Here is a 13,316-nt window from a genome sequence, read left to right on the forward strand (position 1 = left end):
TGCAGATACTGAAGCTATTTAAAATATTTGGTGGCAGCACCTTTCGTATCAGATCCAAAGTGTCTGCAATCAGGGGAAGTAGAAGACCTTCTATCATGGCACACTGCCCTGTACCTCCGGTTTCATTACATAAATAGTTTACAGGCTCAAACAACAAATGTCTAAACTCAAAATACTGAAACCCACTTCATAAATTACGCTATCTTACTCCATTGGCGATACAATCCTTCTGCTTCATGAAAACTGCTTCGTAATCAATATCCTGGTGAACACATGAAAGACTTCCCCTTGGTTTGGGCCATCTACTCTGCTGGGAATTTCTCCTCTGCCCTCTCCCCTTGGCCAAATCCTACTCTTCAAGCTCAGAGTCCCTCCGCCAGGCAGCCTTCCAGTCAGCCCTCCTCTCCCACAGCCAGGCTTGTTCACCTGCTCCTCTCTGAGACTGTTTGGGAGGGGAGGGCCCTTTGTACTGCCCCCACTTACCCTCCCACAGTGCCATAATGCCAGGATTATTTATTTCCTCATTCCCTCACAAAATAAAGAGTGCCACGGGGGCAGGGACCGGGCCTTATCCATGTTTGCAATCCCCATGCCCAGCACCTAGTAGAGGAGGCCTCTAGCCCGCATTAGTGAGCCTCAGAAGCAGCAGCACACTCACCCTTACAAGGGACTCAGGTGGAAGAACTGCAAATATCAGTGAGCTACAAAACTGAAATCAAACTTAACTTCTTAGACAACATGAGCATTAATGAGACTCAGGATAACATCCTTTTTTTTTATAAGGTCACCTAAGCCACACTCCCTCATTCTGTAAGCTGCTTTCTCCAGGGCCTCTCAGGGACTTTTCATCACTGCATGTCTGGCACAATCGCTGCTGAACAGCACAGAAAGCACCAATAAACAGAGGCCCTGTCCTCACGGAACAGCGTCTACATCTAACACCTCCCTTCAAACACTGGACGAGTGCCTGCAAGACCCACCGCAGCCTCGAAAGTGGGAGAGAGCGGCGCAGCTGATGTCACAGCCACCCTGCCCAGAGTGGCAGCTGAGGGGTGAGGAGAGCACGGCGCACAGATAAGCACACAGGGCCTGGACCTGGCTTTGTCTCTTGCCAATGGTGGGACTGTGGACAAGTTACCAAACTGCTATGCAACTCCACGCTTCCGATCTACCAGTGGAGGAAGTAATTCCCACCTCACAGAGGAAGTCTGAGAATGAGGTAAGACAGCGGAAGGGCCTGCCCGACAGAATACAAGCAGCAACTGCTACTTCCCTTTCCCCTGTCCCCTTCCCTGGGTGCCTCCTCAAGTATCAGTTTTGAAGAGAGAAGCCTCTTTGGAGGAAGACTCATAAGTAAATTAAGGGAGGGACTGGGTTCTAGGAAGTTGAAAGAGAACTGTCTCTAAATGCCAATTTATCAAGAAAAATGAAAGCACGTGAAGTTGGGACTGAAGGAAACTTTAACTCACGTTCCAGAAGCTCTTGTTGACCCTGAGCCCAGGGATGCCTGGAGGCTGCGCATCAGCACCCAGGGACCCCATGTGCTGGGCCAGGGACTCCTCCAACACACCCATCGGGCAGGCAGGAGAGAAAGTTAGGCAGGGCAATCAGGGCCAGATTGCAGAGGTCTTTTACAACTTCCTTGTTCACATCAGTCCTGTAGCCTGTTTCAAAACCTCTGAATCCACGCCAGCAAGTTTCAAAATGATAAGTGTAATAAACAATAATAATAATTTCAATAGCCAATGGCAAAGAGTGCAGGCACTGTTCTGAGAGAATTACTTATATCCTCTCACCTCATCCTCACCTGAGCCCTGAGCCTCTGAGATGGGTAAACCAAGGCACAGAAAGGTTATTGACTCATTCCAAGGCCAAACAGGTGGTGACTGGGGGGAGCCAGAGTCAAAACCCAACAGTCTGGCCTCTGGTCCAGAATCTTAACCACGACCCGCCAGGGCTTCCCCAGGAACCCTGTCCCCATGGCGGTCTCACTGCCTCCTCACTTCATGTGAGTTTCTGGTGAAGTCACAGTAACAAATCCTACAGGAAGCACTACCAACCTAACAGCAATTCCGTAAGGAATTACAAACAACATGCCTCATGCCCTACTCAGAGAAAACGTGCACCAAGAAGTACCAGTGAAGTGGCAATACTTAACTGTATGACAAGCACTAGCCATGTTCTTTAGCTAGTCTTTCATTTTAACGTCCCAATAACACTGTGAGACATATACACATATGCAAATATTTAAATCTACAAATGTATACATATATACGTGTGTATACATGCATTTGTGTATACCTGTGTTGATACATGTGTGCATATTCATCTGTGTATATGTGTGTATGCATGAGTGTGTCTGTGATACGTCTCCATTTTCTATACAAGGCAGACAGGCCTCAGAAAGGTCACGTGACCTGCCCAAGGCCACAGCCTGGGCAAGTGCTGGAGGAGGGTTTGGATTCAGGTATCCCCAACGCCAAAGACTGTGCTCTCACCTGCCCATTATTCCCAAAACACCTTGAATTCACCTCTGGTGACAAACTTCCAGGAGGTTAATGATTCTTTATGCCAGAGAACAGTGGCAGCACATCCAATTTCTAAGGCCTCATTTTATGCTGTCTGAAGCATAAACAGGAATGCAATTAAAACAGGACCACACCTGGGGCCAGGTTTTCCTCCTTTATAATTTTAAATCTCAACTCTCTCTCAGGTGTAACCTCTTAAATTGGATTAGAATTTGCAAAGATAAACATTCCTTCATTTATTACACAATCTCCCACAAAAGAATTAAATACACATTGCCTTCATGAATATTAACAGCACCTTGAGTTAACAAATCACCTTTTTCCTTCAAATAAAAGTGCTTTCTGGACATCTTTCAGTGTTTACAACAAATAACATTGTGCTATGACATTTACTGAGCTCTTACTGTGAACCAATACTGGGCCTCTTACTTCACCTGCATTATCTAATTTAACCTCTCAACCACCTTAAATGGCAGCAAGCATCATCATCCCTGTTACTAGCAATGCTTTGAACTGTTGTTTAAGAAATCCTAGTTTTAGTTCTACTCTGTAGGTCTCTAATCTGTGGATCTGCTATGATCCTGAAAAAATTTCCAAGAAAGCAAGTTCGTTCAATCTAATCTTCTTGTAAATGCATCCGAGCATCTCCCTGTGAAAGGCGGCCTGGGCTGAAGCCTCTGGAAAGGGAAGAGCCTGAGTGCCCAGGACCTGTGTCCGTGGGGCTGGACGCTGACATGTTGGGTTTACCTGCAGCGGGGACAACGCCATCTGTATCAATCTGAGAAAGCAATGGGCACCCAGGGGAAATGGGGCTGCCACTTGGGCTTGCTACTTACCAGCTCTGTGTGCACTTTAAGATGGGCCTGTAGCTTATATTTATCTGGAGTCGAGTAGTCACAGCCGTCAGTGGGACACTTCAGCAAGATGTTGCTGTGTTTCTGAATTACATGGCGTTTAAGGCAGTTTTTGGTGATGGAGGAATAATGACACTGGGAGCAATAATACAGATGTTCTCGGGTGTGGGTGCGGACATGCATATCAAAATGCACTTGGTACCAAAAAAGTTTGCCTAAAAAAATATTTTCACATGAGAACAAGGAAGTTTCTTTTATACTGAATTTGATTTCTTTAAAATAACTATCATCTTTTAACTACTATATTGCTCTCCCTCTCATAATTGTTCTGGTCACCCTTTCACATTTCCCAGGTGGGAGGTTGCAAACACTAAGGGTGCTACTATTTGTGCATGACATCAGAGCTGGGAAAGGAGGGACCGAATGTCATCTGAGGACCAATTATGCACATGCACATATCGAAGAGCCTCTAAATTTGACTGACCCCTGGGATAACAGGTCCAGAGCGGGACCTCTTACTTCCTGTGCTGCCGGCTCTCCAGGAGATTCAAAAGCCATGCTTGCATTGTGACTCTGAAGGGTCAGTTTCAGGGCCTCCCTACCAGGAGCTGCAGCCACTTCTGTAACCTTTCTCAACTAGAACATGGCCACAACTTAAAACTCTACTTTAAACTTGTCATGTGCCAGAAGAAAGAATCTTCTTGGTTAGAGTTCTGAGGTTGTGGAATAAACCTCTGCATGCACAGCTGACCAAGCCAACATGGTCAACTATGCCATCACTGTGGCTGCAAGCACTAAACTGCAGCATGGTGGTCACCCACTCCTAGCTACACATCAAGGAGGACAGCTCACTTGGCAGGCAGTCTTTGCAAAAAGACATTAGCTCAAATGAAACACGAGGTGACCCACAGCATGACAGGAATGGATGGGGCTGTGGGAAGCAGAGCTCCAACCAGCGGCACGCCCAGTGCGGCCTTTCCTTACCACAGTATTCACACTCGAGGTCTCCATACACCTTCCGGATCCTTGCACACAAGCCAGTGTTCATTTGCTTCTTCTGTAAACCGTCCAGGATCTTCATGAAGGCTGTGGTGTCAGCTTGGCACTCTGAGGAGGCTTCCAGCTTGCAGGACAGCGGGGCAGAGTTCACAGCCTGTGGCGGGGCTGGGTGTGCAGGTGGGGTGGGGATTTCCACAGGGGCCTCTGGCTCCTTCCGTCCCACCTCAGGCTGAGCAACCCCAGGACAGGCCACCTCCTTGGGGACATTCACCCCCTGGAACACAAACTCCTCTTCTGCCAGCTGCAGCTGGTCCCCCAAAGCTTCTTGCTGGATGTCCCCCCCAGGCTCCAGGAGGCAGAAGCTCTGGTTGATGGAGCTGTCAAAGACCAAGGTCTCCTGGGCAGCCCCATGTGCCTCTTTGATGTGCGAACGCAGCCTGATGGAACTGACAAACTTCTTGAGGCACAGGGAACAGACATACACGAAGGGATGCTTCCGGACGTGCAGCTCCAATGCCTGGTACTTGGTGGCCCCATGGCCGCAGAGCTCACAGGCAAAGGGCCACTCATCACCGTGGACCAGCATGTGGCGATCGCGGTCCAGCTCATTCTTGAACTTGCGCTCACAGATGTGGCAGTCGTACAGCAGCTGCCGCTTGCCCTCCCTGGTCATCAGGCAGAGCTCGTCCAGGACCTCCTTCACCTTGGTGTCCTGGGGGTCGTGTGCATCACGGATGTGCTTGATGAGGTTCTTGACGTCAGAGTATTTCTTTTTGCAGAAGCGGCAGTGCTGCTTGATCTTCTTGTGCACCCGCTCAATGTGCACCTTGAGGTGTCCTTTGCTTAGGCAGGTGAATGAGCAGCAGTCACAGGCAAACTTCTCGCCGGTGTGCTTGCGGAGATGCACGTTGAGGTTGGCCTTGATGGCGCTGGCATAGCTGCAGTGAGAGCACTTGTACGGCTTCTCGTTGGTGTGGATCCGCAGGTGGGCCTGCAGTGAGTGCTTGAACTTGAAAACCTTGTTGCAGTATTCACAAGTGAAGATTTTGAGCTGGGTGGGACCTAGCCTGGAAACAGATGACAGCACAGTTAGCTCAAGAGATCTTACACCTTCCTAACGACTTCCAATTCCTTCTTAGGAACGAAATGTCAAGGGCTTAAAAGGGAACTGAATGACAACTGAAGGTGGATGCATGCACTCATTCATTCATTCAACAAGCAGGACCCGGTACGTAGTATGAACCCGGCACATAAAGGAGGAGAGAGGCGGTCCTTGTCTGCATCTAAGGAGCTCAGACTAGTGAGAGAAGAGACAAATGGTTGCAGGGCAGTGTGGGAAGTGTTGGTAAGAATACGTACAGGGTAAAAAGGGGAAAGACCTCAAGCCTGGATTAAGGTAGCTGGGAAAACTTGCCACAGAGGAGATGTCTGAGTTGAGCCAAGAGAAGGAAGATGGAAGAGGGATGTGACTTTCATGACATATACATAACCAGCTGTGCTCCAAAGCTGACCTGTCTGTATATGTTCTGGGGTATTTTAATAGGATCAGACTTAATGGAATGAACTCAGTGTGCTCTGTGAGACTAGATGCAATCTGCTTGTGTCTGTTTAATAACCCAAACTTGCCTATTCATTCAACCAGTATCAGGGTCGTCCTCTTTCCCTTTGCTGCAAGTCTTGTGTGACGGCCACCCATTCATGAAAGACTCCTGGCCTGTCTCCACAACCTCGCTTCTTCTCAGGAAAAGAGAAATAACATGCCTGAGTGGTGAATCTGGAACAGGATCTACCATTCGTGGGCCCCACCTCTCCCTTCCTCGTGAGGTTGTACCTGTCCATGGAAAGCATGTGATGCGACAGGCACAAAGCCAGGTGGGCATCTGTGAGTCTGGCCAATAGCGGTTAAGGCCTGCAGACAGGAGAGGTGGACAGGCTACAGTGCAGTAAGAGAAAAGAAAGCTCATTGCTGACTTGCACCATTTTCCCCACAGCTCTGTCAGCAATGGAACTGATGTTTGAATCTCCACCTTCCTTCTCCTCAATTGGTTTTGAACTCAGATGGGGAAAATAGGATTGTCATTTACTAACTTCATACACTTTTTATTAATAGGTGATTGTCACTTGTCACCTGCTAATGTATTTCAGAAACTGTGTATGGTAGAGAATGAGGGCATGGTCTGTCTCATGGACCCTTTCTCTTTCACTATGGCCATGTGTATGCTGATTGGGACAACAATAATAATAACGGCTAGCAATTACTGAGCACCTGCAATATGCCAAACCCTAGGCTAAGTATTTAACCCCAACCCTATAACACAACCATTTTACAGAAGAGAGAATTGTGTGTTTGTGTAAGGTCATAATATTAACAAGCGGTGATGCTAGGATCTGAACCCAGGCAGATCATCTGACCCTAGTCATCCTATTGCCTGAAAGCCCTGACGGACCCCAGATGCCTCTCCCATATGACCACATGAAGAAGGCAGCTAAAATGGCCTTTAGTTGCTGTTGGAACAGTCCAGCCTTGGATCCAAAGTCAGAGGATAATGGTCACTGAAGTACTACAAGAGGGAAAGAGCAAAATACATTTGGCTCAGCACGTGCACGGGGGGACAGGAACTGTAAGAGGAGACCAAATGAGACTTCCTCTCTTGCCATAACGACTTCTTCTACACAGGGTGTCCGGGTTATACTAGAAGGATCATAGAAACACTAATAATCATTAAGTGCTATTAATTAGATACCATTGAACTTTAGCCATTATAAAGTCTGTTTTTATGAAACTCTACATGCAACTATGTTCAATCAACACAAGCTGCCTTGTCTTTGAATTAAAAATATGTAAATGGGTTGCATTCCATAAATACCAGAGGGTCCAATTCACATGAGGTAATTAAAATATTCAAATGTGAAAGTTGCTAATATGCCTGCATGCTAAACCCAAGGCTGATTTAAGGAAACTAATTTGGATACTTCTCAGATGACAAAGATATCCAGAAGGCAAAACCTTTTACTGGTATAAAGAACACCAAAGGGGGAAACCCTGGATTCATAACGTTAATTAAATAAACAAATCACAGTATTTCCTCCTCTAATGCAAGATCCAAATGGTCTTGGGAGAATCCCTTGCTCTGATTCTTTTTATATTATTAGACACCTGTAAAGCCCTCAATGCTCTGCTTCCCACCAAGGAGAGTGAATGTGATGAAGATGCTAAGCAACCTACTCTCAACTCTCAAGCACAAGCCACTGCGACTGTGAATGGATACACAGAGATGCAATCCCCACCCAATTCCTATTAAATTAGTTTATTCCAAATGCTCCCTACTCAGTGAGAGAGGTACTCTCACCCACTGTTTAGAAAGCAATCTGACAGCGCATTTAAAAGTCATACCCCTTGATCCAAATACTACATTTCCAGGACTCGATCCAAAAGATAAAATACAAAATTCAAGCGAACGTGTTCATTGTATCATTTTTCACAACAGTTAAGAATTGGAAATGGCTTAAAGGTCCCAACATAGGGAAATAGTTTGTTAGCCTGCTGATTCTTTCCTCATTCATTCATGCATTCATTCATTCAAAAAAGTGCTTCTTGGCACTGGAGAAAACAATAAGGAACAAAAACAAACATGATCCCTGCTCTCATGGAGCTCACCTTCTCATGGGAATGATGGGTGCCAGCCTAATAATCCTAAAAATGACAGATAATGACCACTGGCTCCCTGCCGTGAAGGAAAGGGCACAATGCTCCAGGAGCCTGGATGAGGGCAGCCTGACCTGTCAAGGAGCAGAGAAGGCCTCCCTGAGGACTCCACATTTGAGCAGAGAGCTGAAGGAGGAACAGCAGTTCACTAAGCAATGGGGAGGGGAAGCATTCTAGAAGAGGGAAGGCACCTGCAAGAGATCAGGAAGTGACAAAAAGGCCCTGATAGCGGGAGATGGAGTGGATGGCTTGGGGCACAAGAACTGGAGGGGCTGGAGGGGGTGAGCCTGGAGAGGTGGCAGGAGCCCTGCTAGGCCCTGAAGGCTAGTTCTGCTATGAGCAGTGTGAGGTCTTAAAGGGTAACAATCAGTTGGGCATTTTAAAAAGATCTCATTGGCTACAATTTCAAGAGTCGAGCAGATTCAATATATTTTCATGGAGTTATAGCACATCGCTATAAAACAGAAGGTCGGGGGGCGGGGCAAGATGGAGATTGGTGAGGTGTATGTTTTAGTTACTCCTCCAGGGAAGTAGGTAGAAAGCCAGGAACTGCGTGGACTGGACACCACAGAGCAATCTGACTTTGGGCATACTTCATAGAACACTCATGAAAACGTGGAACTGCTGAGATCAGCAAAATCTGTAAGTTTTTGTGGCCAGGGGACCCGCACCCCTCCCTGCCAGGCTCAGTCCCGTGGGAGAAGAGGCCATCAGCGCTGGGAATGAGAAGGGAGAACTGCAGTGGCGGCTCTTATCGGAAACTCATTCTACTGATCCAAACTCCAATCATAGATAGACTGACACCAGACACCAGAGAATCTCAGAGCAGCCAGAGCAGCAAAGAGGAGATAGGGATAGCAAAAAACAGCAAGAAAAACCCAAACAGAAAAGCGGAGGCTTTTTGGAGTTCTGGTGAACATAGAAAGGGGAGGGCCAAGCTCAGGCCCTGAGGCTCATATGCAAATCCCAAAGAAAAACTGATCTCTCTGCCCGTTGGACCTTTCCTTAATGGCCCTAATTGCTTTGTCTCTTAGCATTTCAATAACCCATTAGATCTGTGAGGAGGGCCCCCTTTTTTTTTTTTTTTTTTTACCTATCTTTTTCTTTTTCTAAAACAATTACTCTAAGAAGCCCAATACAGAAAGCCTCAAAGACTTGCCATTTGGGCAGGTCAAGACAAGAGCAGAACAAAGAGAGCTCTGAGACAAAAGGCAATAATCCAGTGGCTGAGAAAATTCACTAAACACCACAACTTAACAAGAAAAGGGGGGTGTCCGCTCACAGCCATCATCCTGGTGGACAGGAAACTCTCCTGCCCATCGCTGGCCCCATAGCCCAGAGCTGCCCCAGACAACCCAGTGTGATGGAAGTGCTTCAAATAACAGGCACACACAACAAAACTGGGCATGGACATTAGCCTTCCCTGCAACCTCAGCTGATTGTCCCAGAGTTGGGAAGGTGGAGCAGTGTGAATTAACAAGCCCCATTCAGCCATCATTTCAGCAGACTGGGAGCCTCCCTACACAGCCCTGCAGCCCAGAACTACCCTGGGGGGACGGCACTCACCTGTGACACAGCACAGCCATCCCTCAACAGAGGACCTGGGGGTGCAAAGCCTGGAAGAGGGACCCACTCGCAAGTTTCAGGGGCCATATGCCAATACCAAGGACTTGTGGGTCAGTGGCAGAGACAAACTGTGGCAGGACTGAATTGAAGGATTAGACTATTGCAGCAGCTTTAAAACTCCAGGAACACCAGGGAGATTTGATTGTTAGAGCTGCCCCCTCCCTTACGGCCCTGACACATGCCCCATATACAGGGCAGGCAACACCAACTACGCAAGCAAGCTTGGTACACCAATTGGACCCCACAACACTCACACCCCCACTCACCACAAAGGCAAAGTGGGGGAGAACACGCTTGAGGGGAACAGGTGGCTCGTCGACGCCACCTGTGGGTTAGTTAGAGAAAGTGTACTCCACGAAGCTGTAGATCTGACAAATTAGAGATTAGGATTTCAATTGGTCTACAAATCCTAAAAGAACCCTATCAAGTTAAGCAAATGCCAAGAGGCCAAAACAACAGAAAATGTTAAAGCATATGAAAAAACCAGATGATATGGATAACCCAAGCCCAAGCACCCAAATCAAAAGTTCAGAGGAGACACCGTACCTAGAGCAACTAATCAAAGAACTAAAGACGAACGATGAGACCATGGCATGGGATATAAAGGACATGAAGAAGAGCATGGCACAGGATATAAAGGACATCAAGAAGACCCTAGAAGAGCATAAAGAAGACACTGCAAGACTAAATAAAAAAAAATAGATGATCTTATGGAAATTAAAGACACTGTTGACCAAATTAAAAAGATTCTGGATACTCATAGTAAAAGACTAGAGGAAGTTGAACAACAATTCAGTGACCTGGAAGATGACAGAATGGAAAATGAAAGCACAAAAGAAAGAATGGGTAAAAAAATTGAAAAAATCGAAACGGAACTCAGGGATATGATAGATAATATAAAACGTCCAAATATAACTCATTGGTGTTCCAGAAGGGGAAGAAAAGGGTAAAGATCTAAGAAGAGTATTCAAAGAAATTGTTGAGGAAAAATTCCCAAATCTTCTAAACACCATAAGTACACAAATCATAAATGCCCAGCAAACTCCAAATAGAATAAATCCAAATAAACCCACTCCGAGACATATTCTGATCATATTCAGAACATATTCACAAGTTCTGAAAGCAGCAAGAGAATAGCAATTCACCACATAAAAAGGAAACAGCATAAGACTAAGTAGTAACTACTCAGCAGCCACCATGGAGGAGAGAAGGCAGTGGCACGACATATCTAAAATTCTGAGTGAGAAGTTTCCAACTAAGCATAATTTATCCAGCAAAGCTCTCCTTCAAATTTGAGGGAGAGCTTAAATTTTTCACAGACAAACAAATGCTGAGAGAATTTGCTAACAAGAGACCTCCCCTACTTCAGATGCCAAAGGAAGCCCTACAGACAGAGAAACAAAGAAAGGAGAGAAAGACATGGAGAAAGGTTCAGTACTAAAGAGATTCGGTATGGGTACAATAAAGGATATTAATAGAGAGAGGGAAAATATATATGACAAACATAAACCAAAGGATAAGATGGCTGATTCAAGAAATCCCTTCACAGTTATAATGTTGAGTGTAAATGGATTAAACTCCCCAATTAAAAGATATAGATTGGAGAATGGATCAAAAAAAAAAATGAACCATCAATATGTTGCATACAAGAGACTCATCTTAGACACAGGGACACAAAGCAATTGAAAGTGAAAGGATGGAAAAAAATATTTCATGCAAGCTACAGCCAAAAGAAAGCAGGTATAGCAATATTAAGCTCAGATAAAATAGACTTTAAATGCAGGGATGTTTTGAGAGACAAAGAAGGTCACTACATACTAATAAAAGAGGCAATTCAACAAGAAGAAATAACAATCATAAATGTTTATGCACCCAATCAAGGTGCCACAAAATGCATGAGAGAAACACTGGCAAAACTAAAGGAAGCAATTGATATTTCCACAATAATTGTGGGAGAATTCAACACATCACTCTCTCCTACAGATAGATCAACCAGACAGAAGACCAATAAGGAAACTAAAAACCTAAACAATCTGATAAAGGAATTGGATTCAACAGACATATATATAGAACATTACATCCCAAATCACCAGGATACACATTCTTTTCTAGTGCTCACGGAACTTTCTCCAGAATAGATCATATGCTGGGACATAAAACAAGGCTCAATAAATTTAAAAAGATTGAAATTATTCAAAGCACATTCTCTGACCACAATGGAATACAATTAGAAGTCAATAACCATCAGAGACTTAGAAAATTCACAAATACCTGGAGGTTAAACAACACACTCCTAAACAATCAGTGGGTTAAAGAAGAAATAGCAAGAGAAATTACTAAATATATAGAGATGAATGAAAATGAGAAAACAACATACCAAAACTTATAGGATGCAGCAAAAGCAGTAGAGGGGGAAATTTATAGCACTAAACGCATATATTAAAAAGGAAGAAAGAGCCAAAATCAAAGAACTAATGGATCAACTGAGGAAGCTAGAAAATGAACAGCAAACCAATCCTAAACCAAGTAGAAGAAAAGAAATAACAAAGATTAAAGCAGAAATAAATGACACAGAAAACAAAAAAACAATAGAGAGTATAAATAACACCAAAAGTTGGTTCTTTGAGAAGATCGACAAGATTGACAAGCCCCTAGCGAGACTGACAAAATCAAAAAGAGATAAGACCCATATAAACAAAATAATGAATGAAAAAGGTGACATTACTGCAGATCCTGAAGAAATTAAAAAAATTATAAGAGGATACTATGAACAACTGTGTGGCAACAAACTGGATAATGTAGAGGAAATGGACAATTTCCTAGAAACATATGAACAACCTAGACTGACCAGAGAAGAAACAGAAGACCTCAACCTACCAATCATAAGCAAAGAGATTCAATCAGTCATCAAAAAGCTTCCCACAAATAAATGCCCAGGGCCAGATGGCTTCACAGGGGAATTCTACCAAACTTTCCAAAAAGAACTGGCACCAATCTTACTTACACTCTTTCAAAACATTGAAGAAAATGGAACACTACCTAACTCATTTTATGACGCTAACATCAACTAATACCAAAACCAGGCAAAGATGCTACAAAAAAGGAAAACTACCCGCCAATCTCCCTAATGAATATAGACGCAAAAATCCTCAACAAAATACTTGCAAATCGAATCCAAAGACACATTAAAAAAATCATACACCATGACCAAGTGGGGTTCATTCCAGGCATGCAAGGATGGTTCAACATAAGAAAATCAATCAATGTATTACAACACATTAACAAATCAAAAGGGAAAAATCAAATATCATCTCAATAGATGCTGAAAAAGCATTCGACAAAATCCAACATCCCTTTTTGATAAAAACACTTCAAAAGGTAGGAATTGAAGGAAACTTCCTCAACATGATAAAGAGCATTTATGAAAAACCCACAGCCAGCATAGTACTCAATGGTGAGAGACTGAAAGCCTTCCCTCTAAGATCAGGAACAAGACAAGGATGCCCGCTATCACCACTGTTATTCAACATTGTGCTGGAAGTGCCAGCCAGGACAATCCGGCAAGACAAAGAAATAAAAGGCATCCAAATTGGAAAGGAAGAA

The 13,316-nt window shown here is 44.6% G+C and overlaps 1 protein-coding gene and 1 long non-coding RNA gene across 2 annotated transcripts in view; one reads left to right on the plus strand and one right to left on the minus strand.

Annotated features, from left to right (window-relative positions):
* The window catches only part of ZFAT (zinc finger and AT-hook domain containing), a 422,711-nt gene that overhangs the window by 146,350 nt on the left and 263,045 nt on the right, over positions 1–13,316 (minus strand). The window contains 2 exon segments of the mRNA XM_037803015.1: positions 3,365–3,597; positions 4,367–5,448. Of these exon segments, the coding sequence (XP_037658943.1) occupies positions 3,365–3,597; positions 4,367–5,448 (1,315 nt within the window).
* LOC119509146 overlaps positions 647–13,316 on the plus strand; it is a 29,190-nt gene continuing 16,520 nt past the window's right edge. The window contains exon 1 of the long non-coding RNA XR_005211639.1: positions 647–1,219. This is a non-coding gene — a long non-coding RNA (uncharacterized LOC119509146). The remainder of the gene's footprint in view (positions 1,220–13,316) is intronic.

This window comes from Choloepus didactylus, chromosome 14 (assembly GCF_015220235.1).
Source record: "Choloepus didactylus isolate mChoDid1 chromosome 14, mChoDid1.pri, whole genome shotgun sequence".
Classification (NCBI taxonomy): Eukaryota; Metazoa; Chordata; class Mammalia; order Pilosa; family Megalonychidae; genus Choloepus; species Choloepus didactylus.